General features: G+C 43.1%; 1 protein-coding gene across 8 annotated transcripts in view; it reads right to left on the bottom strand.

The window, feature by feature from the left end:
* The window catches only part of GAB2 (GRB2 associated binding protein 2), a 64,262-nt gene that overhangs the window by 20,030 nt on the left and 18,915 nt on the right, over nt 1–25,317 (bottom strand). For 6 of the 8 annotated variants that reach the window (XR_003003712.1, XM_024749521.1, XM_024749511.1 and 3 more), the window contains 2 exons: nt 11,466–11,555; nt 3,473–3,716 (listed from right to left, as the gene is read on the bottom strand). Coding sequence is in view for 7 of the 8 variants with exons in the window: in XM_024749521.1 (XP_024605289.1) it covers nt 3,473–3,716; nt 11,466–11,555 (334 nt within the window). In the remaining variant the exon portion in view is untranslated. The remainder of the gene's footprint in view (nt 1–3,472; nt 3,717–11,465; nt 11,556–25,317) is intronic. The other 2 variants (XM_024749556.1, XM_024749571.1) reach the window with 1 other exon arrangement.

Consider the following 25,317-nt stretch of genomic DNA (forward strand, 5'->3'; position numbering starts at 1 on the left):
TATACTGATTTGAGTCTGTCCCACACATAGGTAGCTCAAGGTGAGCCTGAGACTTGTGTGGGTTTATATCCAGAATCAGGAATTGCCTTCACTAGCTCTCTCCACACTGGGATACTCCACTCCTTTCCAGTCCCCAAAGGGCTCCTTTTCTGGTTCCTCTAACCAGAAAGATGAGGTTTCTATTAGAGTTTCAGCAGTCTGCCCCACTGTGCTGCTTTGTGATGGAGCCCACTCTCAGGACAAATCCACCAGAGACAGAAGATTTACCTGTGTACTCACATCTCCAAGTTTTGCTCCCCTCCATAATCTGCTTCCTTTCTTTTTCTTTACAGAGTCTTTGGGTAATTATATTTTGCCCAGAGTTTTTATCTGTAATTAGTGGGAGGGACAGGAGCCTGTGGTGGCTTCTGCCACCATAGCGGAACTGGAACTCCTAAGTTCTTTTTCAAAGTTTCTATCTCTTTCCTAAATTTCACCATCTCTTTACTCATTATCCACCCCCTCTTCCCACCATAGATTAAAGCAAGTAACACAACTATTTTAAAGTCTTTGTATGCTAGCTCCAAAAACTGGGTTGATTTTAACTTGTTTCTATGACCTGAGCTCTCTAGGACTATAGGTCAACTTTTACAGTTTCTTCACATGTCCAGCAATTTCTCATTGTATACTGACATTTGGGATGATATGTTATAGAAATTTCCTTCATAGCAAAAGCCATGTAAATTGAATCTCACTAAATGTGGGTCCCTTGTTTGAAGAGTCAAATCAGTCCTGCTTTTTGATTGCTCTTCAGTGCCTTTGAACAGGATTTTAAAATGTTTTGTCCAGAGTTTATAATTGTTACAGTATGTTTAGTGTCATGCATGCTACTCCACCACTACCAAGAACTACATAATCTTTCTAGACTGAAGAAAACTTCCTTCCCGCCCTCCTTTCCTGCTTGGAATTCTACACACACTGTTCGAACTTACTATTTTTTAAAATCTCCCTGAGATCCTGCTCATCACCCTCTCGCTCCCACACCCACACAAGTAAAAACAAAGACACAGAGAAAAGCACAACTTGATCAAGGCCCTACAATTAAGCTGCTTCCCCAGATGTAGATAAATTCTCTCATCTATTATGTTACCTCCATAGCACAGATTTGTTCAAATATTTATTATGCACCTACTATGTGCCCTGAGTCCTGTCCCAAAGAACAGTAACATATTAATATAAAAATCCATAATACGAGGTAGAAAGTTCCAAATGCTGTGAGAAAGATCATCAAAAACTGCTATGGGAATTCAGAGAAAAATGAATTCCAGCTAGGGAGATTTAAAAGAGGTTTTACAGAGGAGGTGAGGGTACAGAGAGTGGGCCCCAGCTGCTAATTCAAGCAGAGACATTTATACATGCGTTCACTGTTGCTTTAGCAGTACCATGGGACTGGAGGTGGTGGCAAGTTGTTAATACTATATAAAGCCTTCCACTTAAAGTATGCTCTGCAGTCTGCACTGACATCATCTGCCGTTTCGCAGAAAGGCAGGATCTCAGGACCCACCCCAGGCCCAGTGAATCAGAATCAGCATTTCAGCAAGACCCTCAGGTATTTCATACGCACATTAATGTTGGAGAGGCACTAATATAAAGTGCTCTGTCTTTCACTAGAATTATGACCGTAAGACCTCGCATTCTCTACCACCAGGCAATCCTACATGTAGTAGAAGGGGAGGCGGCACAGGAGAGCATCTGGCAATGTGTCCTGAGCACCTCCTACCTCCTGGCTACCTTAGGTATATTTTGCCATTTTATGCTCGTTAAGTAAGCCTTTGAACTAATTATTCCCACTCTGCAGATAAGGAAATTGAAGGTCAAAAAGGCTCACTATGTGGTCCAAGGTCACAAGGAGGTGGCCAAACCTGAATCTGAACCCATAACTGACTGACTGCAAAATACTTTTCACTCTGTAAAATACTTTTCATTCTACTATACTGTCTCTGGTCTATGCTTCAGGAGAATCAGGTACTAACTAGTTCAGTGATCTTGGTTAATTCATTCTACCTTTTTAGAACTCAGCCCTTCATGTGTATGTTGATGGAAGTCGACTGAACTGTGAAAGTTCACAAATGAATCAACGCTGCTTCAGGAAAATGGGTTTTTCAGGCAGACTTAAAATTGAGTGTTGGGAGGTTCTGTTGCATGAAAATGACTCAGAAAACCATAACCAGAACAGCACAGTGTAGAAAAAAGAATACAGGACCAGAAAGGAGAAACCTGGGTTCTAGTCCTCTCTCTGTCATTTATCAGTTGTGAGTCTCAGTTTTTTCATCCATGAAATGGAGACAAATGATCTACCCTGGCGATCTCTCAGTGTGTTTAACTGGTTTAAGTGAGATTATGCACGAAAATACTCTGTGACATGATTAATACAGCCAGTTCTCTAACTGCCTTAATTTTCGTAACACAAATTAGATATTTCTAAATTAATTCAGTAAGGAACATGATGTACAATCTGCTGGCCATGGTAGAATTGGGAACTAGCTCTGGCAAAGCCCACCAGCTCTGCACCTTTGTTTACCCTAACAACGGGAATAAAAGGTAATAAAAAAATGTACAGGCTCTGTACCTGTTAGAGTTGATGGTGTTAGAAAAACAAAAACTTGTTCCAGAGCAGGGAGTCCTTGCTCTAGAACTTTCTGTGATGATGAAAATGTTTTATATCTGTATTACCCAGTATGGTATCCACTAGACGTGCGGCTACTGAGTACTTGAGATATGGCTAGTATAACTGAGGAACTTAATTTTAAATTTTATTTAATTTTAACTGATTCAAAGTTAAATAGCCACATGTGGAGAGTGGCTGCCATATGGAACTGTAGCTCTAGAGCAAAGTGAGATAAGGATTTGTTCAACAATATTAAGGTTTTATAGTTACACTCTTAGGGCCAACAAGTGCACTGGCTTTGTTTTTTTCAATTCTGAAACTCTAGCTCCTAACGCTTTTTTTTCAAATTAAACCAGAAATTTTTATAGCATGATTTTTTTTTTGCGGTACGCGGGCCTCTCACTGTTGTGGCCTCTCCCGTTGCGGAGCACAGGCTCCAGATGCACAGGCTCAGCGGCCATGGCTCATGGGCCCAGCCGCTCTGCGGCATGTGGGATCTTCCCGGACTGGGGCACGAACCCGTGTCCCCTGCATCGGCAGGCAGACTCTCAGCCACTGTGCCACCAGGGAAGTCCCTATAGCATGATTTTTGATAAGGGGAGGCTTCTTTGGAATCCAATTATCATTGTACAGCAATGTAGATGATACCAATAAAATGTGAAGGTTGCCTAAGTGAAAACAATGATGTTTTGTTTTATAATTATATATTTGCCCACCTGGAAAGATAAAATAGTTTACTCTTACGTATTTAAAATTACAAAGCAGAGTCTGAAAAGTACTAGGCCCTGCGACTGGTTGCTCAACCAACTACTACTGCTTGCCTACCTTGCATTTTCTGCTCTCCGGCTTATGCACTGGTGCAAGTAGAGATACTCCTGAGGTGCACTGGTGGACAAGGCGGGCTGCACGTGGTTCGACACCGAGGGTTCAAAGGTGAACAAGGTTGGCTGGCTGGAGTGCGAAGGGGCTGAGGATTTTCGTTCCCGGAGAAGGTGCTGATTGGAGCTGCTGAGCTCAGCTGGAGAAGAGCGGGGGCCGTGACTGGCTGAGGAAATGTTCCTCAGGGAGTCTGTGAAAAGGAGAAAGAGCTCTTTGAATGGTAAAGGAAGGGAAGGTGTCCTTACCCCAAACTGGGTTGTCAGACGAGGAGAAAATACTAAGAGCAGAGGCAATGGTCCAGCCGCAGCATTCTCTTCCTCGTGCACCTGCCCCGGCTCTGCCCTCCCAGAGCGCAGGGCTGTGGCTTCCAGGCTCTGGACCTCTGTACCGCTCCTGGAGGCGACTCCCTATCACAGCCTGGGCAGTACCTGCCCCACTTCCAGGAGGTGTGCCTACTCGAGGTCCAGAAGTGCGACTCTGGCTCTCGAGCAAGGCCAGCCTCTGGGGCGGTGAGTGCCACGGCCTTCCCTCTCTTTGGTGGCTCCTGCTCTCATCATCTCCCTCAAAGCTAAGCTGGCTTTACTAAATGAAACTTTGCTTCCTGAAGACTTATTTACTAAGTCCCTGGACTGTGTGTTACTGTACTAATGACAAAAGCACATGTAATTGGAATGGTCCCTTAAGACTGGTCCCAGCTCCTCCCGCCTACCCTTCCAAGTCCTCTGAGGACGATGTTCCCCACATCTTGTACTCACCACTCTCCATCTATTGGTCTTTTTTCTCTTAACTCTTATCTTAAACTCTCGTCTGTTGTGTTAGAAAGGAAGTGAGGTATTAAAGACAGATAATAGTTTAGAGTAATACCCCCAGCCAAGGGCATTATCCATTTGGCTGGCTCTCTAAGCTTAGTCCAAATGCCTTAGCACAACATACAAGGCCTTTCACAGTCTGACCTATTTCCTGTTTCCCTCCTCCCATACCCCAGGCATATGAAAGCTTCATCAGTCTGTGAATGCACCAGCCCCCCCTTTTTTTGTTTTTACATCTTTATTGGAGTATAATTGCTTTACAATGGTGTGTTAGTTTCTGCTTTATAACAAAGTGAATCAGTTATACATATACATATGTTCCCATATCTCTTCCCTCTTGCGTCTCCCTCCCTCCCATCCTCCCTATGTGACAGAGCGAGAGAGTGGCATGGACATATATACACTACCGGCCCCTTTTATGATTCTTTGTTTTGGCCTATGATGTTCCTTCTGCCTGGATTTCACTTCTTCTCCTCTGGCACTCACACACAGACTTTAAGACCCTGTACGGGTATCACATTCTCTCTGAAACCTTCATGGACTTGGCCATTCTTCTGGGTGCTAACAGCACGTGGCCCATGCTTCATTACATCCACTGTCACCCTGCTTCCTTGCCTGGCCCATGGGTTTCTAAGAACAGTGACTGATGATGTTACCTCTACAGTGCCAGCATTTACCGAATAAACCCCAGGTACATACAAAGTTCTGAGTCTGTCTTTGTAGAATAAGCAAAAACATTCATTCAGCATACAATAATTCCAACAGTGAAACTTTTTTGTTCAAAAGAAAGATTTAAAGATGTAATTTCTAGTGGGAGGTAACGTTTTAGTGGTGATGATGGTGGCTTTCTATGGTTATTCAAAGCACTTCAGAGGGGACATAGTTCCCTGTTATCTGACCTATTTTAGGGCCCTTCTCATGGCCCTGGGCAGGATCCACCAGCTCATGGATGCTCTACAGCATTAATGACTCTGCAGTCTTTTCTGCTGCTGGGCAAGACAACTTCTGCCAGCGTACAGCAGGAAAAGCCACAGGCCTCTGGGGAAAAACTGTCCCATTGACAGCTGTGTTGACCTCCAAAATGAATTCCCATTACAGGTCTCGTAGTGAACTGGATGTTTGTTAACAGAATCAATGGCTTCATTACTCCATTAGACCTGCAAGATGAACTCTCTAGTGGCAGAGGAGAGGGTTTGTGCTGGGGGACAGAGAAAGCCCAGCGCCGGGGATCAGCCCAAGCCGCTGCCTGAGGAGACATAGGGAAGGTGCAAGGGAAACCTCTGGTGCATTCTACACTCTCTGTGGTCTTTTGGACTCCTCTTCCACTGCCCAGCCCTTCAAGGGGGGCTTTCTCCAGGGTTCTGCCCCAGACCCTCCTACGACCTCGCTCTCACTTTGGAGACTCTCCAGGGGTACCCCGTCCACTCTCACAGCTTCAGCTATGTGGTAACAGCTCACAAATCTGCATCTCTAGCTCAGTTCTCTCTCCTGGGCTCCCTGTCTTATATCCCCACCCCCACCCCCCATCTACGGAGTGTCTCCATTCAGCTGTCCCACAGGCAGGTCAAGCTCAACAATCTAAACGGAACTCCTCCTCCTGCGTCTCTAGCTCAGTGAAGTGCATCAATGTCACCATCCAGTCAGTTCCCCAAGCCGGAAACCTAGGCATCATCTGTGACTCTCCCCTGTTTCTCAGCAACCACGGCATGTCATCATGTCACTGCCTTGCTTGAAATTTGTCACTGGATCCCTGGTATCCTCAAGATGACTTACAAAGCTCTCTCTTTTAAAAACCACTTTCCTGTTTATTTCTTCAATCTTGTTTCCCACCTGTACTTCCTTGTGTTTCAAACAGAATTTCAGGAAAACACCAACCTCTTTCTCATCGCTCCATACATTAGGCTACCAATTCAGTAAGGGCAGACATACTGTCTCTCTTGTAACAGTTTTACCCCTAGAATGAAGCCCAGTCTGTGATCCAACTCCATAATCATGTGTTGATTAAACACAGGAAGTACATAGAGCATAATAAGTGATACTCCCTCAGTAACATCCACTGACTCTTCATTACCTTCAGAATAAAGTCCAGGTTCCCCAGTCTGACAAGAATAGCCATTCTGTCACAACCTACTTACCCTGCCTTGTCACCCAACTCATCCTTCATGTCCCCTATGCTGAATGCTTGTGGGTCTGTATAAAGGAAGAGTGAGCTATCCTCAGCTCTAGGGCCCTCTGCCTCCAGCTCAGGCTATGGATTCAAATCTGTGACCCAGTCTGTTTACTCACAGAGCTAGAGAAATTTCACCTGAGTCTCAGTTTCCTTATTTACAAATTGACATAGGGTGGGTTTATGAGGATGAAGTGCATAGAGGGCCAAGAAAGCACTGCAGGTTGTAGGTACTCAAAATGTGTTCTAGTCACTTCTGTATCTCCGTGCCTAGAACAGTCCCAGCACATAGTGGGTGTTCATTACACTGAATTCATTGTTGAATGAATAAAAGAATTTTCCCTGGCATAAAAATCCACATATGCTTGTTTCTTGTGGTCAAAGTCAGAGAGGTTTTTCAGGTCTGTCAATAAGATGAAGTAAGGGTTAGCATGAGTTGGGCCCACAGACACTTGGAATTCCACTCTTCTGACATAAAGCCATGTCTATGAAGCCAGTTAGCTCCATAATGGCCTGCAGCCCCAGAAAAGTTCTTTCAAAGCTGTTTGGGCACTAAATCTTGCCAAAAGCCTACCTCAGCTTGCAACTTTAAAAGACTACCTGAATTCATGTGATGATTCCTTGGTACCTTTACTGGGTTGAACAGTGTCAATCCAAAATTCATGGAACCTCAGAATGTGACCTTATTTGAAAACAGCATCTTTGCAGATGTAATTCGTTAAAATGAGGTCATACCGGATTAGTATGGAACCTACTTCAATGACTGGTGTCCTTATAAGAAAAGAGAGACAAAGACATACAGGAAGGGGATGAAAGAGGTAGAGATTGGATAAACAAAAGGTGATATATCCATACAGTGGAATATTATTCAGCCATATAAGTGAATGAAATACTAATACATGCTACAACATGGATGAATCTCCAAAACATTATGCTAAGAGAAAAAAACTAGTGATAAAAGACTATAGATTACATGACTTTATTTATGTGAAATGTCTAGAATAGGAAAATCCAAAGACAGCAAGTAGTGTCAACTAGTGGTTGCCTGGGGTGGGGAGCAGTGATGGAAGGTGACTGCTCATGAGTATGGTACTTCTTTTTGGGTTGATGAAAATTTTCTAAAATTAGACTGGTGATGGTTGCACAACCCTGGGAAATACTAAACCCACTGAACTATATACTTTAAAAGGGTGAATTTCATGCTATGGGAAATACATCTCAGTAAATTTATAAACACACACACAGTTTGACAGTTCCTCAAAAAGTTAAACACAGAGTCACCATATGACCCAGCAATTCCACTTCTAGGTATATACCCAAGACAAATGAAAACATACATCTACACAAAAACTTGTAAACAGATTTTCACAGCAGCATTACTTATGATAGCCAAAAGTAGAAACAATCCAAATGCATATAAGCTGATCGATAAAGAAAATGTGGCATAGCGTATAATGGAATATTCAGCAGTCAAAAGAATAAAGCACGGGACTTCCCTGGTGGCGCAGTGGTTGAGAGTCTGCCTGCTGATGCAGGGGACACGGGTTCGTGCCCCGGTCCGGGAGGATCCCACATGCCACGGAGCGGCTGGGCCCGTGAGCCATGGCCGCTGAGCCTGCGCGTCCAGAGCCTGTGGTCCGCGACGGGAGAGGCCGCAACAGTGAGAGGCCCGCGTACCACAAAAAAAAAAAAAAAAAAAAAAAAAGAATAAAGCACAAATACATGTTATTACAACATGTACAAACCTTGAAAGTACTGTGCTAAGTGAAAAGAAGCTAGATTCCATTTATATGAAATGTCTAGAAGTGGTAAATATATAGAGACAGAAAGTAGATTAGTGGTTGCTTACGGCTGGGGTGAGGATGGGGTATGGGAAGTGACTACTAATGGGTATAAGGTTTCTTTTCGGGGTCATAAAAATGTTCCCAAATTAGACTGTGATGGTGGTTGCACAGCCCTGTGAACATACTAAAAACATTGACTTGTACACTTTAATTGAGTGATATATGGTGTGTGAATTAACACACACACACACACGCATAAGCCCTTTGCAAAATATGAAGTGTAAAGTATATGCAAGAGATTAACAGTCATCCAGTTAAATTCATCTGACCTTTAGTTTTTCTTTATTTCTTCTCCGAAGAGAAAACTGAACACTCAGTAAATACCGAGCCCTTACTAAACTCCCTTGAGTAAGAGACATTCTCCCCTTCCTACCTTCAGTTCCCTATAACTCCTCCAACCCCGCTGTTCAGGGTTTCACCCCATCATCATAGCAAGGCAGTGGGAAGTTCAGCTAAACAGAAGGCAAGCACTCATGGTTTAGGGTGAAAAGACTCAAGCAGCTTGAAATTCCACCTCACAGTGTGTGGACCTCATGCACAGGACAGGAGTCAGGAGCCCAGGGATCCATTTCCAGCTCTGCTGTTAACTAGCTGTGAGATCATGGACAGGTCTCTCTCTGAGCTTTAGTTGCTTACCTGTCAAGATGGGAGGATAATCCCTGGCCTGCTTGTCTATCTTATTGGGCTGTTGTAAAGGGCGAATGAGATAAGGATGTGAAAACAAATACATGCACTCATATAAATATTCAAAGAATTTGTTGTTATTGCCTGGGTACCTTTTGAGGAAAGGAAAGAATGGTAAAGATAAAGGAGACATTAGACAATACGTGGCTGGGCTGTTTTTGGTATGTGGCTGTAAGGCTGTTGTAATGATGTGTCTTGGGTCATTAGGAAGGTCAGTTATACACAGCGAGAAGAAAACGGACATTTCCAGACTTCTGGCCTGAGCTTCGATCTCCAAGTCTAGACGAAAGATAATGCCAGAAAATGCCTGAGTCAATTTGTTTTCTTTTCAGCAGGGTTTTATTTTTTCCTCTTCTTCCTGGCTTCTTTTTAGGGCCCTACAAAATCACTCCCCTTCCTTTCCACAATCACCCCTGGGAAGCCTTCCCAGCATAAAAACACTCCTCCCACCTTCTTGCAAAACTCTAGAACAGGAAAGCTCTGAAGGATTTCAGTAGAGGAGCCCAGCCCAGCCATCCACTAGCTAGTGATAACAGGAGCAGGAAAGGGGTGGTTGGCGGGAGCTTCTGGAAAAGGTGACTGGCCAAATAATGACTGGTTCCCTTATCTCAATGCCCTTTTAATCTTTATCCTTTCCCCCCGCCCCAAACCCCACCCCAAGCCTCAGTGGGTCTCAGAACCCGTAAAATGATAGACCAAAGTTCATGCTGGCGCCCAGGCTGGATTCAAAGCCTGGCTCTACTAACTCCTGGCTCTGGTCTTGGACAGGTTACATAAACCTCTTTGATCCTCACTTGTTCAATAGGGAGAATACATACTTTGCAGGGCTGCTGCAAGGACTGGAGGTCATTTATACAAAGCATTTAGCACAGCACCCCACCATTCTTACTGCTCCTATTCCTAGAGTACACATGGAACTGGCTGAGACCCTGAAATTGGCCAAGAGGTATGGAATTTCTTTCCAGGTCACAACTATACCTTGTATAGATGTTATACGTGGACTAATAAGAACGAAAGGGACAATACTGTCTACAATAATCACAGCTGCCATTTACTGAGCACCTACTACGTGTCTCTGGTCTACCCCGTGAGGTAGATATTATTATTACCTCCATTGGTTTTTTTCTTTTGTTTTGCGGGGGATGGAGAAACTGAAGCTCAGAGAAGTTAATAGTGAGCTCTGGGGTCACACATTTAGGAAGTGGCAGAGTCTAGATCTGAAAGAGAGCTCATTGTCTTCAAAGCCAATTATTTTCACCCATGTAGAGAAAAGAGTTCCTGCACAATCCCTATGAGGTGAATGGTATTAGCTTTATGGGAGGCAGAGTCAAATAACAGAATGAGGGTCTAGGTCCAGGTCTGCAGCCAACTGGTTGCGTGACCTTCGGTACGTCATTTCACCTTTCTGGGCCCTGTTTTCTTTATTTATAAAAGGGAGAACTTGGATTAGACCAGGGATACACGTCAAAGTCATCTTTGGGAAATTTACGAGAGCTGCTCCATGTAAGACCTAATGAGTTATATTTACACATTTAGATTCAGATCCACTGGCTTTGTTTTTCACAATCTCTGGTTCTTAATTCTGGGGCAGAGGTAGAAGGGTTGGGGTCAACTGAAAAATCAAGGGCAAAGCAAGTTCTGAAAGCCAAATGAAAGAACAAATTCTTCCCAAAATCCTTCTTGGTATCATCAAAATTCTAAATTGGAAACCATCCATGCTCTTCCTGGCCCTCCTTATCATTTGTCCACAGCCGACTCCAAAGGAACAGTGAGCAACAGAGAGAGCCTGACGTGGTTCAGAAACGTGGGAGTCCAGGTTCTAAAACTACTTTGCCACAGGGCCTTGGGCGAAACTTTTAATCTCTACATCTCCTCTCCCATGCTGTCAAATGCCAAAGAGAACACCCACCTTATAGGGTTCTTTTGAGGATTCAATGAGGTGAAATATGGGTAAATAGTAACTATTAAATACTAAGTAAGTGGTAGTTAGTTGACAATTGTTATATCATTTATTCCTAGAAGTAGAAAGGTGGTAAAATTCTGAGGGTTCTAACTGGGGAGAAGATGATTAATCAAAGAATGTTGAAACTAATGGTGTCGGATTTTATGGGATGAGTGGTCCCCTGGAGAAAGCTAACTGAAAAGCAAGAATCAGATGGGTGGAGAATTCTAAAAACAAAAACCTGCTGACAGATTGGCTGAGTGCAAAATTGGATCAATAGATCCAGGTCATTTTAACTCACAATCACAAGCCTAAAATTATTTAAAAAGGAATCATCCTCAAAATCCTCTGGCACACATCATTACTAGAGCATTTATTCATACATTCAGGATCAAACATGAAATGCCTTCACTCTATACAATACCTCACATAATATGGTAACTGGAGGGGAACCTAGGGTCCGATCAGTATCACCACCGCCCTCCCTACTCACCCCCAAATCTCTCATTTACAGTTGGAGAAACCGTGGTCCAGAAAGGTGAGGCTACTTGTCCAAGGCCACACAGTGGATCAGATGTAAACCCTGAAATGAAAACTCAGATCTCTTAGTCCAGGGGTCCTTCTGCCCTACCAGTAGAAAGATGTATCAATGTGAATGAAGATATATTCTCTATAAAGGGGGGGTGGTAATCAAGCCAGGAGATCTGACCACCAGGACACTGGCCAGCGGGATTGCTATTTTGTCGTGAGTTTATAATGTTATTCATATTTGCATGGTAAGTAGACATTTGCTGGATCCAACTACTAAAGACTAGTATAAATAATTCCCCAAGTTCAAAAATATAAGTCTTCTAGTGTTTATAAAAACTATAAAACAGAGGAAGAAAAAAGGGGAGGCAGACAGGCAGTAACATGAGACCCTGTGAGACCTTTCAGGGACCAGGCCTCCCCACACCCCTTCTGAGGAAGGATCTGGGAAAAAACACCATCTCAGAGATCCAAGGGCCAAGTCACAGCACCCTGACCTCGACGGATATGATCTCTTGGTCTACTTTAGCAGAAATCAATCCTGTGAAGGGGCACAGGGCAAAGAGAGTGAGTGGCTGCAGCTCGCAGGCATGTCACACAGTCTCTGGTCACACGCCCTTACAAAACCTTCCTTTGCCCCGTGGCATCTCATTTCAGAGATGGGAAACTAAGGTCCACAGCAAACGCCATGCTTTCTATAAGGTCTCTGGTGAGAACTGATTATGCCTTCCTCTAAACCTTTTACCGTACTTCATTTTGGTTTTTATTTTATGCTGGGCATTCACAAACCTCTCATACTAAACAGACCGTGAGCTGTTAGAAGTTAGGACCCAGACCATCTGTTTCTCTGGTGGAGTTCAGCACAATGCTGTGCGTCTACTAAACGTCCAGATGAGAACAAGGTGCTCAATAAACATACCAGGGCAATACGTTTTGTCAGAATCTTTCCTCTTTGTGGCAGAAGAAGGAGTGAAGAGCTCCAGGATCTGAATGTAAGCTGCTGTTCAGGGTGGGAGGAACTGTTACCACTTAGCAAGGCTGTCTGAGTTGTGTGTGTTTCTGGTTTTGGACAGCTGGTCTATATTTAGCCACGCATGCATTGTCCAGTGCACGTCGGACAGGTCAGCTTTGTTCTCATCTCACCTGCCACACGGACAGCACACCCCAGTTGTGACAGACCTTACTCCTGCTCCTTTGAGAGGGGCTTCGGTTGACTGCGTGTCCCCCTCAAAGAGTCAATCCATAATTGGAATGAAGCACTCTTGTTAACTTAGGGGCATGAGTACTGACCGTGGGCACTCTGCTAAGAGCTTCAGGCTGACAAAAAGAGTGGATCTTGTCCTTGCTCTATGAGCTTATACTGCAGTTGGGAAGAGCAAATGTATACTTGGGGCAGCACTTCTCCCTTCCCCCAAGGAACTCTGGGGACTCATTAGTATTCCCATGGGAATCAATCCATCTAGTGGGCACCATATGCTCACATGTCAATGATGTATCTGACCCTTGTGACCTTTCCACAAAAATATCGAAACTATATCACTGTATTTTTAAGCTAACCAACTTCATAAGAGGTAAGCTTCCCCTTCCTTTCACAGTGACTTTCACTAAGAGACAACTGGCTACCAGCGTGAAACACAAGTGTCAGATATTCCAATGATGGGAGTTTATCAAGAATCATTACCAGTGGCAATAATCGCAAGAACAATCCCTGAAACTGCTCTAGTCTGGATGGTGAGGCTGGGATTCTAAGAGCTCCAGTTTGCCTAGGGAATTATGAGATCCACAGCATTACCTGACCCAGAACTGTGGCTGTAGGAGAGACAGTGTGGTTAGGGGAAAGGAACGTGGATTTTGAAATCTGAATCTGAGTGTTTTGCTGTGGAACCTAGGAATGGTATCCGAATCTGTGCCCTAGTTTGTAAAATTTTTACGAATAGCTACCTGCAGCGTTGTCCTGGAGAGTCAAGGAATGCCACAGTGTCTGTATATCAGTGCTCCACAAAGGGAACTTCTCCCTTTAGCACTCCATCCCTGGGGTCACCCGGTGTGTGAACTGCATCTGCAGACCTTCAGGGTTTGATTAGAGGCAGGACTGGTACCAGAGCATGCAGATGGATTCAACTGGCCTTTGACTGGCGAGTAGAGGACTGCAGGCAGAGAGCCTGGCAGGACTCAGCTTCCAGTCGGCAGCTCTTTCTCAGCCACTGTCTCCAGTCCTGGGGTCACAACAATCTCCTGGCTTCATACCTGTAGCTTCCCTATTCATCTTCCAGCCTTGTGTCTTGATGCCTCAGCAACCCTAGGTTTTTTTCACCGGGATCCAAAAGGGAGAGTTGTTTTTTAACATCCCTAGGATGGCCAGCACACTAAGACCATATGTACATGTATCTGAGTGGGCCTGCCAAGGCATATTATTATACTAGAACAGGAGTTGGCAAACTAAGGACCATAAGTCATATCTCGTCGACTGCCTGATTTTATAAATAAAGTTCTATCCCTATTCATGTGCATATTCTTTATGGTTGCTTCTATGTAAAGTTGAGTACTTGTGACAAAGAACGTTCAGGTGGTAAAGCCTAAAATATTGACTATCTGGCCCTTTAGAGAGAAAGTTTGCCAGCCCCCAGACTACAAGTTCTCCTTCTGGTTTGTACAATCATGTCCTCTCTCAAAAATCTTAGTACCTAACTTAAGCTGCTCACTAAGGAGACAGAAGCGGGCTGAAACCAAGACCAGTGGATCCCAAACCTATGTTTTCGAATAATCAAGAAGAAGAATCACGGGAAAAGCCAGTGTGGAGAGCCCATGAATATTATTATAAGAAATCATATTCACTTTCATCTCAGCACACCTTGGGCACAAACAACATGCTAGTTTCTAGTCAGCATACAGAATCAAAAGGTACAAGAGAATAATATGATTGACTTGTGTTGACAGGCTTGGGAAACCTTCTTGGCAAAGCCAGAGAAGGTCATCACAAGAGAGCAGAGACAGCAGTGAGTCTTTCTCAGGTCTTCATGCACATGCTGAAGACCCTAAACAGGTATCGTGACAGTGTGAGGCAAGGAACTATATCTAGAATTTCAGGGTATGGGTTAATAGTTAAGAACATGGCTTCTGCAGCCATACAGTCTGGGTTTGAATCCCAGGTCCTTTACTTAGTAGTTGTAAGAACTAGGGAAAGTTACTGAACCTCTCTGTGCCTCAGCTTTTTCATCTGTTAAATGGGAATAATGATAGGTATCTACCTCATAAGATTATATGAGTTAAGATCTGTGAAATGTTTTGAACACTGCCTCTACATGGTAAGCTCTACGTAAACATTATCTCTTACTGTTAGTAGTAGCATATTTAAAGAAACACCTTTGTTTTTTGAGCACCTCAATAACTTAAGTATAATGCATCTCAAATCAGGAAAGTCAGCAAGGCTTATTTGATAAACATATTAATCACACACAGTAAGAATGTTTCCAAGTTCAGGGAAAATAGAGATCGTGTTACTTCGGATGTTTCAGTTTTGGGGAGATAAGAATAGCACGGTATACACACTCAAAGGGCTGCCACGAAGATCACAGAGAAGGCTGCAACAATTTATCAGCCATACACTGGACAGATATTTAATGTGTGCTTATCATGTACCAAATGCCATGCTTTAAGTGGATTCTTGTATAATCTTCATCATAATATTGTGAAGAAAGTCTCGTTTCTATTTTACTGAGGCAGAAACTGAGGCTCAGAAAACTGACTTGCCTAAGACCATGTTAAGACTGAACTCATCAGTGTTGTGGATTCATGTATTTATGATTCCAAGACCTATGCTCTTTGCTCTTTGTACTAAATTGACCTCCTGAACCGGTGTGTGTGTGTATGTGTGTGTGTGCCTGAGTGTGTATATATATACACACACAGGCACACACACATGCATCATAAAAGTATAAGATGAAACCTGGGTTTCAATTCTAGCCTTGCCAGTTATGTTCTTGAGCAACTTAGCTCCCCTCTCTTGACCTCCAGACACTGTCATCTAAGGAGTTTGGAACAAAACACTCTCTAAGGGACCTTCAAGATCTCGTATTCTAGAATTTTCTCAGTTTATGAAATCTACTGCCTTCTCTGTCTTGGCTGGGTGTTTTGGCTGCTATGATTCACCAGCCATGAAGAATTTGTTCACTGACCTCATCCACACAAGAAGTGAGGTGGTGGGGAATAAAAGCAAACACTAAATAAATGATAGATATGTAAAATGAAGTTCATATCCTACCTCTTCAGACTAGTTAGAACATCATCCATTTTCAATTTTTCTTTGCTTTTTAAAAATTGTTCTTGTTCATTGTATACCACTATTTCAATATATGGAATTTTAGACTCTATGTCCTGTTAATAAGGTTAGAATGTTTTTGAAGCTTCTTTGTTTCCCCCTCCTCAACAGTGAATTTCTCAAAACAACGTTTAGAAATAAGTTGTAATTTTTTAAACTGTAATTTTATGTAACTGTAACTATTTACAAAGTTATAAACAAACACTATAACTAAATCATTCATTTGAATCATCATTGGGCAGCCACTATGTGTCTCTACTAATGTGGTGACAGAAAGATAAAAGGGTCATGTTCTCATTCTCAGGTCTCTGACATATCTCCCCTCAGTCCCAAACTTTGAGCTCTAGCCTCAGTGAACTACTTCCAGTTCCCTAAGCTTCTGGGAACTTGGAGAAGACAAGAGAAACCTGAACTCTGAGGTGGTGGATGTGTTAATTAACCTGATGGTGGCCATCATTTTACAGTGTTTGTATATATCAAATCACCATGAGGTACACTTTAAATATATACAGTTTTGTCAATTATCCTTCAATAAAGAGGTGGAAAAAATAAATATCTGGTGTATTTATTTCCATTTATGTGAGGAAAAAGAGAAAAGAGAAGAGAGAGAAGAAAGAAGAGAAACCTGAAGTAACTGAGAAAATCCTGTATTGATCAGTGTTAACCTAAGTTGATTAGAACTTTAGTTTCTATCACTAGCCAGATAGGGGCTTGATATTGAAATTAAATTCAGAAATTGAAAAAAAATTTTCTTTTCTTTTCACACTTGAGGTTAACCTCAATTTTGTTTTAATCTGTTAGCTGTATCTTGGCATATAGCCAGGCACAGTTCAGTTAAAAGCAGCAAAACTTGGTGAAAACTGAGGGCCCCAGGACCTGGAACTATACACAGAGGAGGCAGGCAGTCACTGAGAAGGGCTCCAACTGGAGGACCTGACAAAGCTCCTGAGGTCACTGAGAGCGGGTGCGCGGCTTACGCTCTTCTCTGGCATGTGACCCTAGAACAGGACCTGGCAAAAACAGGTACTCAGTGTGCTGAATGAGTGAACACAGAAACGGAAACTGGGTATCACCCAGAAATGGGGGCAGCTGAGTCCGAAAGGAGGAGGAAGCTGTTTAGGGAAAGCACAAGTGGAGTTTCTTCAGAAATTCAGGCAGACAGACCACTGGCCACCCGGAAGTCAGCCACTGGACGGTGGGGCTCCAGCCACTGGCTTAAGGATTTTGGTAAGACTGGGGTCTCTGAGAGGGACTAAATCAAAGCAGGATGGGGTCTAGTCCCAGGTGGAATTTGATACGACAGTCAGGTTAACAGGGAAATGACTCAAGAATAGGAAAAAGTAGGCAAAGTTCCAGGGCTGACCTTTTCTCGCACACAAGATGCGGGTCAGAACTGAGCAAAAAGGGTGAAGAATCCCAGAGCCCTGACTCCATGCTGGAGTGCAGGGTGGGCCTCAACTTGAAGGTAGAGTCCAAAGGCCTTTGCAGAGTTCAGAATCCTATGCAGAACTGTACATAACTGGATGTTTAATCATAATCAAGAGCTTCAGAGATCCAAAGTGACCTTACCACCAAATTCAAAGTCCTGATTCTACCTTTAGCCAAAAACTAGAGCTACATTGGGCTTTGGAATCTGGTCTGGGACCAATTCAACAATAATTTATTACCCTCCTTCACTAGAGATAATTAGACATACTCAAAGAACAAAAAAAAGGGGAAGCATCTCATGGGACGTCTGGGGAACCATCCAAAGCTTCTGGTGTTGAGGAGTTGGGATGAGACACTCTCATTTCTAACAGTCTGTGGGTTTGGCAGGTACATTAGACTTTACGCTGGCTGGCTGGGACGGTGTGGGGGAGTGTCTGGTATACAAGGGAAAGTAGGAAGGAGGATCAAGGCTTAGAACGAAAAGAAGAGGGTCAGGTTTCTCCCTGTCACCCTTTCCTCCTCCAGAGGGTCTGGACTTTGCTGCAGGTCAGGGCTGAAGCCTGTTCCAGGACAAGGCAAAAGTGTCTGTGGGGATTTTACAGAGTTCATGTCCCAACTCAAAGCCTACTCTCAGGGTGACGAGACCCAGCTGTAGACAAAAAAACAACAAATAAACAAAAGACTGAGGAGGAAGGTCTGATATTTCAGGGTTATTTAGAATACCAATTTTTTTTTTTAAGGCATGAGGATTTCAGATCTGGCTGGAAACTGGTCTGGATGTTTATTTTCCCCACTGTCTCTGGAAAAAAAGGGTGGGTGATTCAGAGAGCAGCCTTTGCCTCTGGGCTGGGGCCCGGATCAGTCTCCACTCTGTTCTTCTTTCCTCCAGGGACCTGTGTAAGCCTGGGGAGAAGCTGCCTATCACCTCCCACATTTTCTCTAAGCTTCCAACAAGGGTCTCCCAGAGGAGTGAGAGATCTGACCCCAGTTAAAAAAAAAAAACCCCAGAAAACAAAAGGTAGGGGAGGGAACAAGGGAGGAAAAGTTCCTCCTAGGAATGAGAAGAGAGAAAGGGTCAGGTCTCCTAGAAAGGCCTCTCTCGTCCTCACTGTCCTCCACTCCCAGCTTCTTCCTGGCACTCCCACTCACTGCGTCAGGGTAGTGGGGGAAGGGACCAAGGTCACCAGAAGGTACCTGAGTGGACTGCCTGTCTCCACTACGGCCCTCCCTGCTGTGAGAAGTCCAGCTGGAATAAGGGGTCCTGACCTTTAAGGCACCAATCATTCTCTCTGGAGAGGAAGGAGCTGTTTGAAGACGCTGATAACATTCCTCCACTGGGGGCTGAAGATCTCCCCAAACGCATACCTGTGGGTATAGTTTCATCCTGGAAGGGAACCAGGACTTAAAATAATTCTGCTGTTGAGTTACTGGGGAAATTCACAGATTACTAGAAGTGTAAATATTCGCAAAATATTTAAAGTAGGGGGCAGTCTCACCCAAAATTTTAGTAGAGAAATGGTGGGGAACAGATAAAGAACAGTCGGTTGGAACTCTGGGAGGTCATCTTTCTATAGAGTTAGTCATGCAACTACTGTGAAATTCCTGCCAGGGAGTTCAAGAAGGAAAAAAGCTACAATAATAGGATATGGAGGAGGCTCTGGCCTTAATTTCAAAATCTTCAAGAGTTGCAAACGGGGCTCTGGTGACCTAAACTCCCTGAGCTTTAGTTCACAGTAGTTTGTTGGCTACTCTGAGACGGATCATGTTATCTTGCTGATTTAGCCGTCCGAGATTAACGTTAATGTATAGACAGCACTTTACTTTCCAAATGTTTAGTTCTCAGTGATCAACTTCTTGCTTCTCCTCTTTGCTGGCTATTTTGTGATTTACAAGCAGCCAACAATAAACAGGTCTGTGAAAAGGGGTTCGGATAAGTGAGAAGAGGTTAGAGCATACAGCCCTAGGGTGGAGTTAAAAGCCTTGGATTCTAGATCCGGCAACACTGCTTTCTGGCAATGTCAGTGCCTTTAAACTTTAGCTTCCTTATTTGTGCAATAGGAATAGCGCTAGCAGCCTTGCCTAGCTTATTTTGTTTCTTTATACGCAAAGGAGACTGCGTAAGTGTTGTGTAGACTGTAAAGTTCTCTAAAAACACCAGATACTTAAATCATATCCTGTTCATCTTGACCTCCAGATATAAAAATCATCATTTTCACCAAAAGTACGACACGGAAAGCCACAAAACAAGCAGCTACTGTTCACAATGTGCGCCTATACATTTTCCCAGCTTCCTCCCAACCCCTCTGCAAGGGAGCATAATCTCCATTTTACAGATGATAACACCTCAAAGAGATAGAGTTACTTATTCAACATCCTAGAGCAAATAAACAGCAGCAGCTAGGGTGCCTTTCAGAGTGCACGTTAGAGTAAGGGGCTGTGCAGGTTCTGGACCAGCTACGGCATAGAGGGAGGAGGGAGGGGATGAGTGGGAAGGAGAAGCCCTCAGCTTAGAGGATTCAAAGGGGTGAGGGCTTTCCTGACTGTGGATGACTCCTGAGCCCATGAATCATTTATCCACGCTCTGTGCTGGGAGCTGCTTCTTTTTATGTGTGGTACATCTGGTCAGGGACAGCTGCCCACGACAGGGCCACAAATGTGAGGACTTGGACCCGCCCGCTCGTAAACACAGCTCAGAGCAGCTTTCTGCCCCCTGACTTGGGGGATTGAAGGCTATTTTGATTCCCAGAGGAAGGTGGGGTTCTTACTGTTGCCTGTGCGTACATGTACACACCCCCACCCCCAAACAAACAACAAGCAAACTCCATGTATGTGATATGAAATCTTGATATTCATTCTTAGAATTGCCTTTCCTTTCTGAGCATCGTGCCCGGTTTCCTTTTGGAAAGAGCTCTCTATCAGGAGGCTGTTTCTTCCACACTTGTGTCAATATTCGAACTCAGTGGCACTCCTGGTCTGGTCTTGATCCTAGACAGGTTTTATCCTAGGCATTTTTGGCTGGAATACGTGAGGAGTTGGAGAGTGGCAGCAGAAAGAAGAAGCTGGGGGTGGCAAGAAGGATTAAAAAAAGACTCCATCTGCTATAGAACTGCTTCCAGCTAAAAGTGAAAAACACAAGTTTTTTTTACGGGTCCCATCACAACTCTTTTTAAAAAAGAAAGGAAAGAAGGAGTATCTGCTTGAAGGAAGCTCCCCATGGGAAGAAATTTCTACAGGACCAACAGCAAGCAGGGGTATGGACTGCACAGCTCCAGGAGATACCTCTACATAGAATACAGTGTGAATATTCCTTTGGGAAATATGAAACTTGAGGGGCTGCCAGTGGTCTAAGGTCTGCGTTGATGAACCCATAGAGAAGCAGAATTACTGAGTGAAAAGAGGATTTTCTCTCTATTTGAAGAAAGGAAACTAAGGCCTCAATCAAGTGACTTGTTCACATCACCTCAGAGTTGTGATGTGAGTTCAGGCTTCCTCGTCCCCAGCCTACAGACTCACCAATACAGCCTAATGGCTGGATTAAAGCTCTAGAAGTTACTAAATTCTTGGAATATTCGAGCCCAAGGATTTCAGCAATATGGGTTGGTGAGGAGGGAAAACTGAGCCAGCTGTAGGACTCTGGTGGAAGGGGTCAAGGAGTGCTTCCAATCTAATACATGGTGTCCACAGGGGCAAAACTATCGGGGCTTGGTTCTGGCAGATTTTCATATTCCAGGAGGTCCAGGACAAAGAGACAGCATATTACAATGCACAGTCAGACCTGGGTTAGACTAGAATCCTGGCTCCATCATTTTCTAGCTGTGACCTTGAGTCAAAATTGTTGCTACCTCAAAGGATTACTATGAATTTTTAGTGAGAATTTATGTAAAGTCCTTATTTTACATAGAGTAGATGCTCAATACACAGCTCCTATAATTTCCTTTTGTGGCCACCGAAGGTTAGATATCAGTGCAGGACGCTCCTCACATAAGGCAGGTGCTGACGCTAACACCCAGGTGATTGGATTGTTCTCAACAAGCCTCAGCAAAAGGAGAGCAGCAGTCGTATTTAGGAAGAATCTCAGGCAGATGAGAGTTGGATAGCCCATGTGAACCCAGCCAAGGCTGGGTTCAGAGAAGAGTTTTAGTCCTGGAGTGCTAGGCAGGGAAGAAATAGCACTCGGTTTCTTTATTTGAAAAAAATAGAAACAGTTGATAAAAGTGATTAAATGAAATAAAGTACTTAAGCAAAAGTAGGTAGTCAAATGTTAACTTCCTTCCTGCTTTCCCTCAGACCCTGATTCTCAGTGAAAAGAAACACTGACTTGGGTGATTAATCTCTCATTCCTTACCTGAGGGTTTTATAGATATAATATATGTACTTTCAAGACAGCTTCTAAATTACAACATAACCTATTATGTGGCTGAATCTTTTTACATACCAGATTCTCCTATGAGAGGGAAGAAAAGGCCATTTGTCTTCATCAGAAAGATCTCACAAAAAATCCTAAACCTCTATCAGAGACAAATAATACCCTTGCTCTGGTAATTAAACTACTAGACATCTAATAAAATAATCCCTTAAAAATGAGGTTAAAAGTTAAAGGGAATATACTGTTTAATAGACAAAGCTGTTGAAAAATACTGACTTGATTATTTGTCACCCCCTTAATACTTCCCCTCCTTTTCTTCCCTCACTGAGATGGTGGTGCATGGGATGGTGCCTCCATCCTTGGTGATGCCTCTGTTACAGAATTTCCCTGTGACTGTCTGGTTATGTCTGTCCCCTCCACTAGACTATGATGTCTGAGGGCTGGAACTCTATGGTTCATCTTTATAGTCTGTAGCCTCAGTGATTATGACAGGGACTCTCATAGAATGAGTGCTCCATGAAGATTTGATGAATGAGTAAATGAACAATGTATGAATGAATAAATATTCCCACCAAAGAAAGCAAGCCCAGATGATGTAGTTTTACATATTTGAATTTGAATTATACTTAAATTCTATATAGTAAAAGTAGGGATTCAGAAAATAACTATTTTTTAAATATGTGATTTTTAAAAAAGATATTTGCACCAAGAGTAATTTTTGCTACATCTCAAGGATATGTTTTTCTTGGTAGGGACACCTCTAATCCTACAAGGGAATAGTTCACTTAAAAGCAATCTGCTTTCTGGTTCCTCCTCCACCCCATTATACCTATTTCCTAAAAAGCTGACGTATTCCTTGGACTTATTTCTCACATTTATGAAAGCTTTGACACTAGGGGGTCTATGGGTTCTTTCTCCCACTTTTTAAAAATTCCTTTCTTATTTTATTCTTTTTTTTTGCATGAGTATTTTATTTCTTTATCAGGAATAAAATAAAATGAAAAACAAAACCAAAATCCATAAAGCCTAAAAAAACAAAGATTTGGGGGGGAAAACAAAAAAGTCCACACAGGAAGCAAAAATTATACCAAAGGACTTAAGAGTAAAATGGGGCCTCATAATCCTTCCTCAAGGAAGATCACATAATTCCTAGGGCAGGACATCTAGTCCAGGCACAATCAGCTACATAACCTGCAGAGCTCAGTACAAACTGAAAATGCAGGGCTCCATGATCAAAAATTAAGAACTTCAACACAAATAAGTGGAAAGATATCTTGTGTTCATGGATTTGAAGAATTTACATTGTTAAAATGTCCATACTATCCAAAACCATCTATACATTCAGTGCAATTCCTATCAAGATTCCAATGGCATTTTTACAGAAATAGAAAAAACAATCCTAAAATTCGTATGAAACCACAAAAGATGCCAAATAGCCAAAGCAATTTGGAGAAAGAAGAACAAAGATGGAAGCGTCACACTCCCTGATGTCAAAGTATATTACAAAGCTATAGTAATCAAAACAGTATGGTACCGGCAGAAAAACAGACACATAGACCAAAGGAACAGAATAGAGAGGCCCAATATATGGTCAATATTTGGCAAGGGAGCCAAAATACTCAAAGGAGAAAAGTCTTTTCAATGAACTGTGTTGGGGGACTTCCCTGATGTTCCAGTGGGTAGGACTCCACACTCCCAGTGCAGGGGGTCTGAGTTCAATCCCTGGTTGGGGAACTGGATGATCCTTTATGCATGCCGCAACTAAGAGTCCCAATGCTGCAACTAAGAAGTCCACATGCTGCAACTAAAAGATCCCGCATGCCACAACTATGACCCAGTGGAGCCTAAATAAATAAATTTAAAAAACGGTGTTGGGAAAACTGGATATTCACATGCAAAAGAATGGAATTAAAACCCTATCTTGGTACAACCACTATGGAGAACAGTATGGAGGTTCTTTAAAAACTAAAAAAAGAACTACCATACAACCCATCAATCCCACTACTGGGCATATACCCTGAGAAGACCATAATTCAAAGAGTCATGTACCACAATGTTCACTGCAGCTCTATACAATAGCCAGGACATGCAAGCAACCTAAGTGTCCATCAACATATGAATGGATAAAGAAGATGTGGCACATATATGCAATGGAATATTACTCAGCCATAAAAAGAAACGAAATTGAGTTATTTGTAGTGAGGTGGATGGACTTAGAGTCTGTCATACAGAGTGAAGTAAGTCAGAAAGAGAAAAACAAATACCGTATGCTAATACATACATATGGAATCTAAAGAAAAAAAAAGGTTATGAAGAACCTAGGGGCAGGACAGGAATAAAGACACAGATGTAGAGAATGGACTTGAGGACACGGGGAGGGGGAAAGGTAAGCTGGGACAAAGTGAGAGACTGGCATGGACTTATATATACTACCAAAGTAGATAGCTAGTGGGAAGCAGCCGCATAGCACAGGGAGATCAGCTTGGTGCTTTGTGACCACCTAGAGGGGTGGGATTGGGAGGGAGATGCAAGAGGAGGGGATATGGGGATATATGTATATGTATAGCTGCTTCACTTTGTTATAAACCAGAAACTAACACACCATCGTAAAGCAATTATACTCTAATAAAGATGTTAAATAACAAACAAACAAACAAACAAAAACTCTACCTTAGGACTTCCCTGGTAGTGCAGTGGTTAAAAATCTGCCTGCTGATGCAAGGAACATGGGCTCGAGCCCTGGCCAGGAAGATCCCACATGCTGCGGAGCTACTAATCCTGCACACCGCAACTACTGAGCCTGTGCTCTAGAGCCCACGAGCCACAACTACTGAGCCTGCGTGCCACAACTACTGAAGCCTGTGAGCCTAGAGCCCATGTTCCACAACAAGAGAAGCCACCGCAATGAGAAGCCTGTGCACTGCAACAAAGAGTAGCCCCCACTCACCGCAACTAGAGAAAGCCCGCATGCAGCAATGAAGACCCAATGCAGCCCAAAATAAATAAATAAAAACAAACAAAAAAACCCTATCTTACATAATGCATAAAAATTAACTTGAAATGGATAAAAGATGTAAGATCTGAAACCATAAAAATCCTAAAAGAAAACACAGAGGAAAAGTTCTTTGACACTGGTCTTGGCAACGATTTTTTGGATATGACACCAAAAGCACAAGCAAGAAAGGCAAAAGTAAATACGTGGGACTACATTAAACTAAAAAGCTTCTGCACAGCAAAAGAAACAATCAATAAAATGAAAAGGCAACCTAAGGAATGGGAGAAAATATTTGCAAACTTCATGTCTGATAAGGGATTAATATCAAAAATATATAAGGAACTCATATAACTCAATAGCAAAAACTCAAATAACCTGATTAAAAAATGGGCAAAGAACCTGAACAGACCTTTTTCCAAAGAAGATATTCAAATGGCAAACAGCTACCTGAAAAGGTGCTCAACATCACTAATCATCATGGAAATGTAAATCAAATCAAAACCACAATGAGGGCTTCCCTGGTGGCGCAGTGGTTGAGAGTTCGCCTGCCGATGCAGGGGACACGGGTTCGTGCCCCGGTGGGAAGATCCCACATGCCGCAGAGCGGCTGGGCCCGTGAGCCATGGCCGCTGAGCCTGTGTGTCCGGAGCCTGTGCTCCGCAACGGGAGAGGCCACAACAGTGAGAGGCCCGTGAACCGCAAAAAAAAAA

The sequence above is a fragment of the Neophocaena asiaeorientalis genome, unplaced genomic scaffold, assembly GCF_003031525.2.
Source record: "Neophocaena asiaeorientalis asiaeorientalis breed wild unplaced genomic scaffold, Neophocaena_asiaeorientalis_V1.1 scaffold363, whole genome shotgun sequence".
Classification (NCBI taxonomy): domain Eukaryota; kingdom Metazoa; phylum Chordata; class Mammalia; order Artiodactyla; family Phocoenidae; genus Neophocaena; species Neophocaena asiaeorientalis.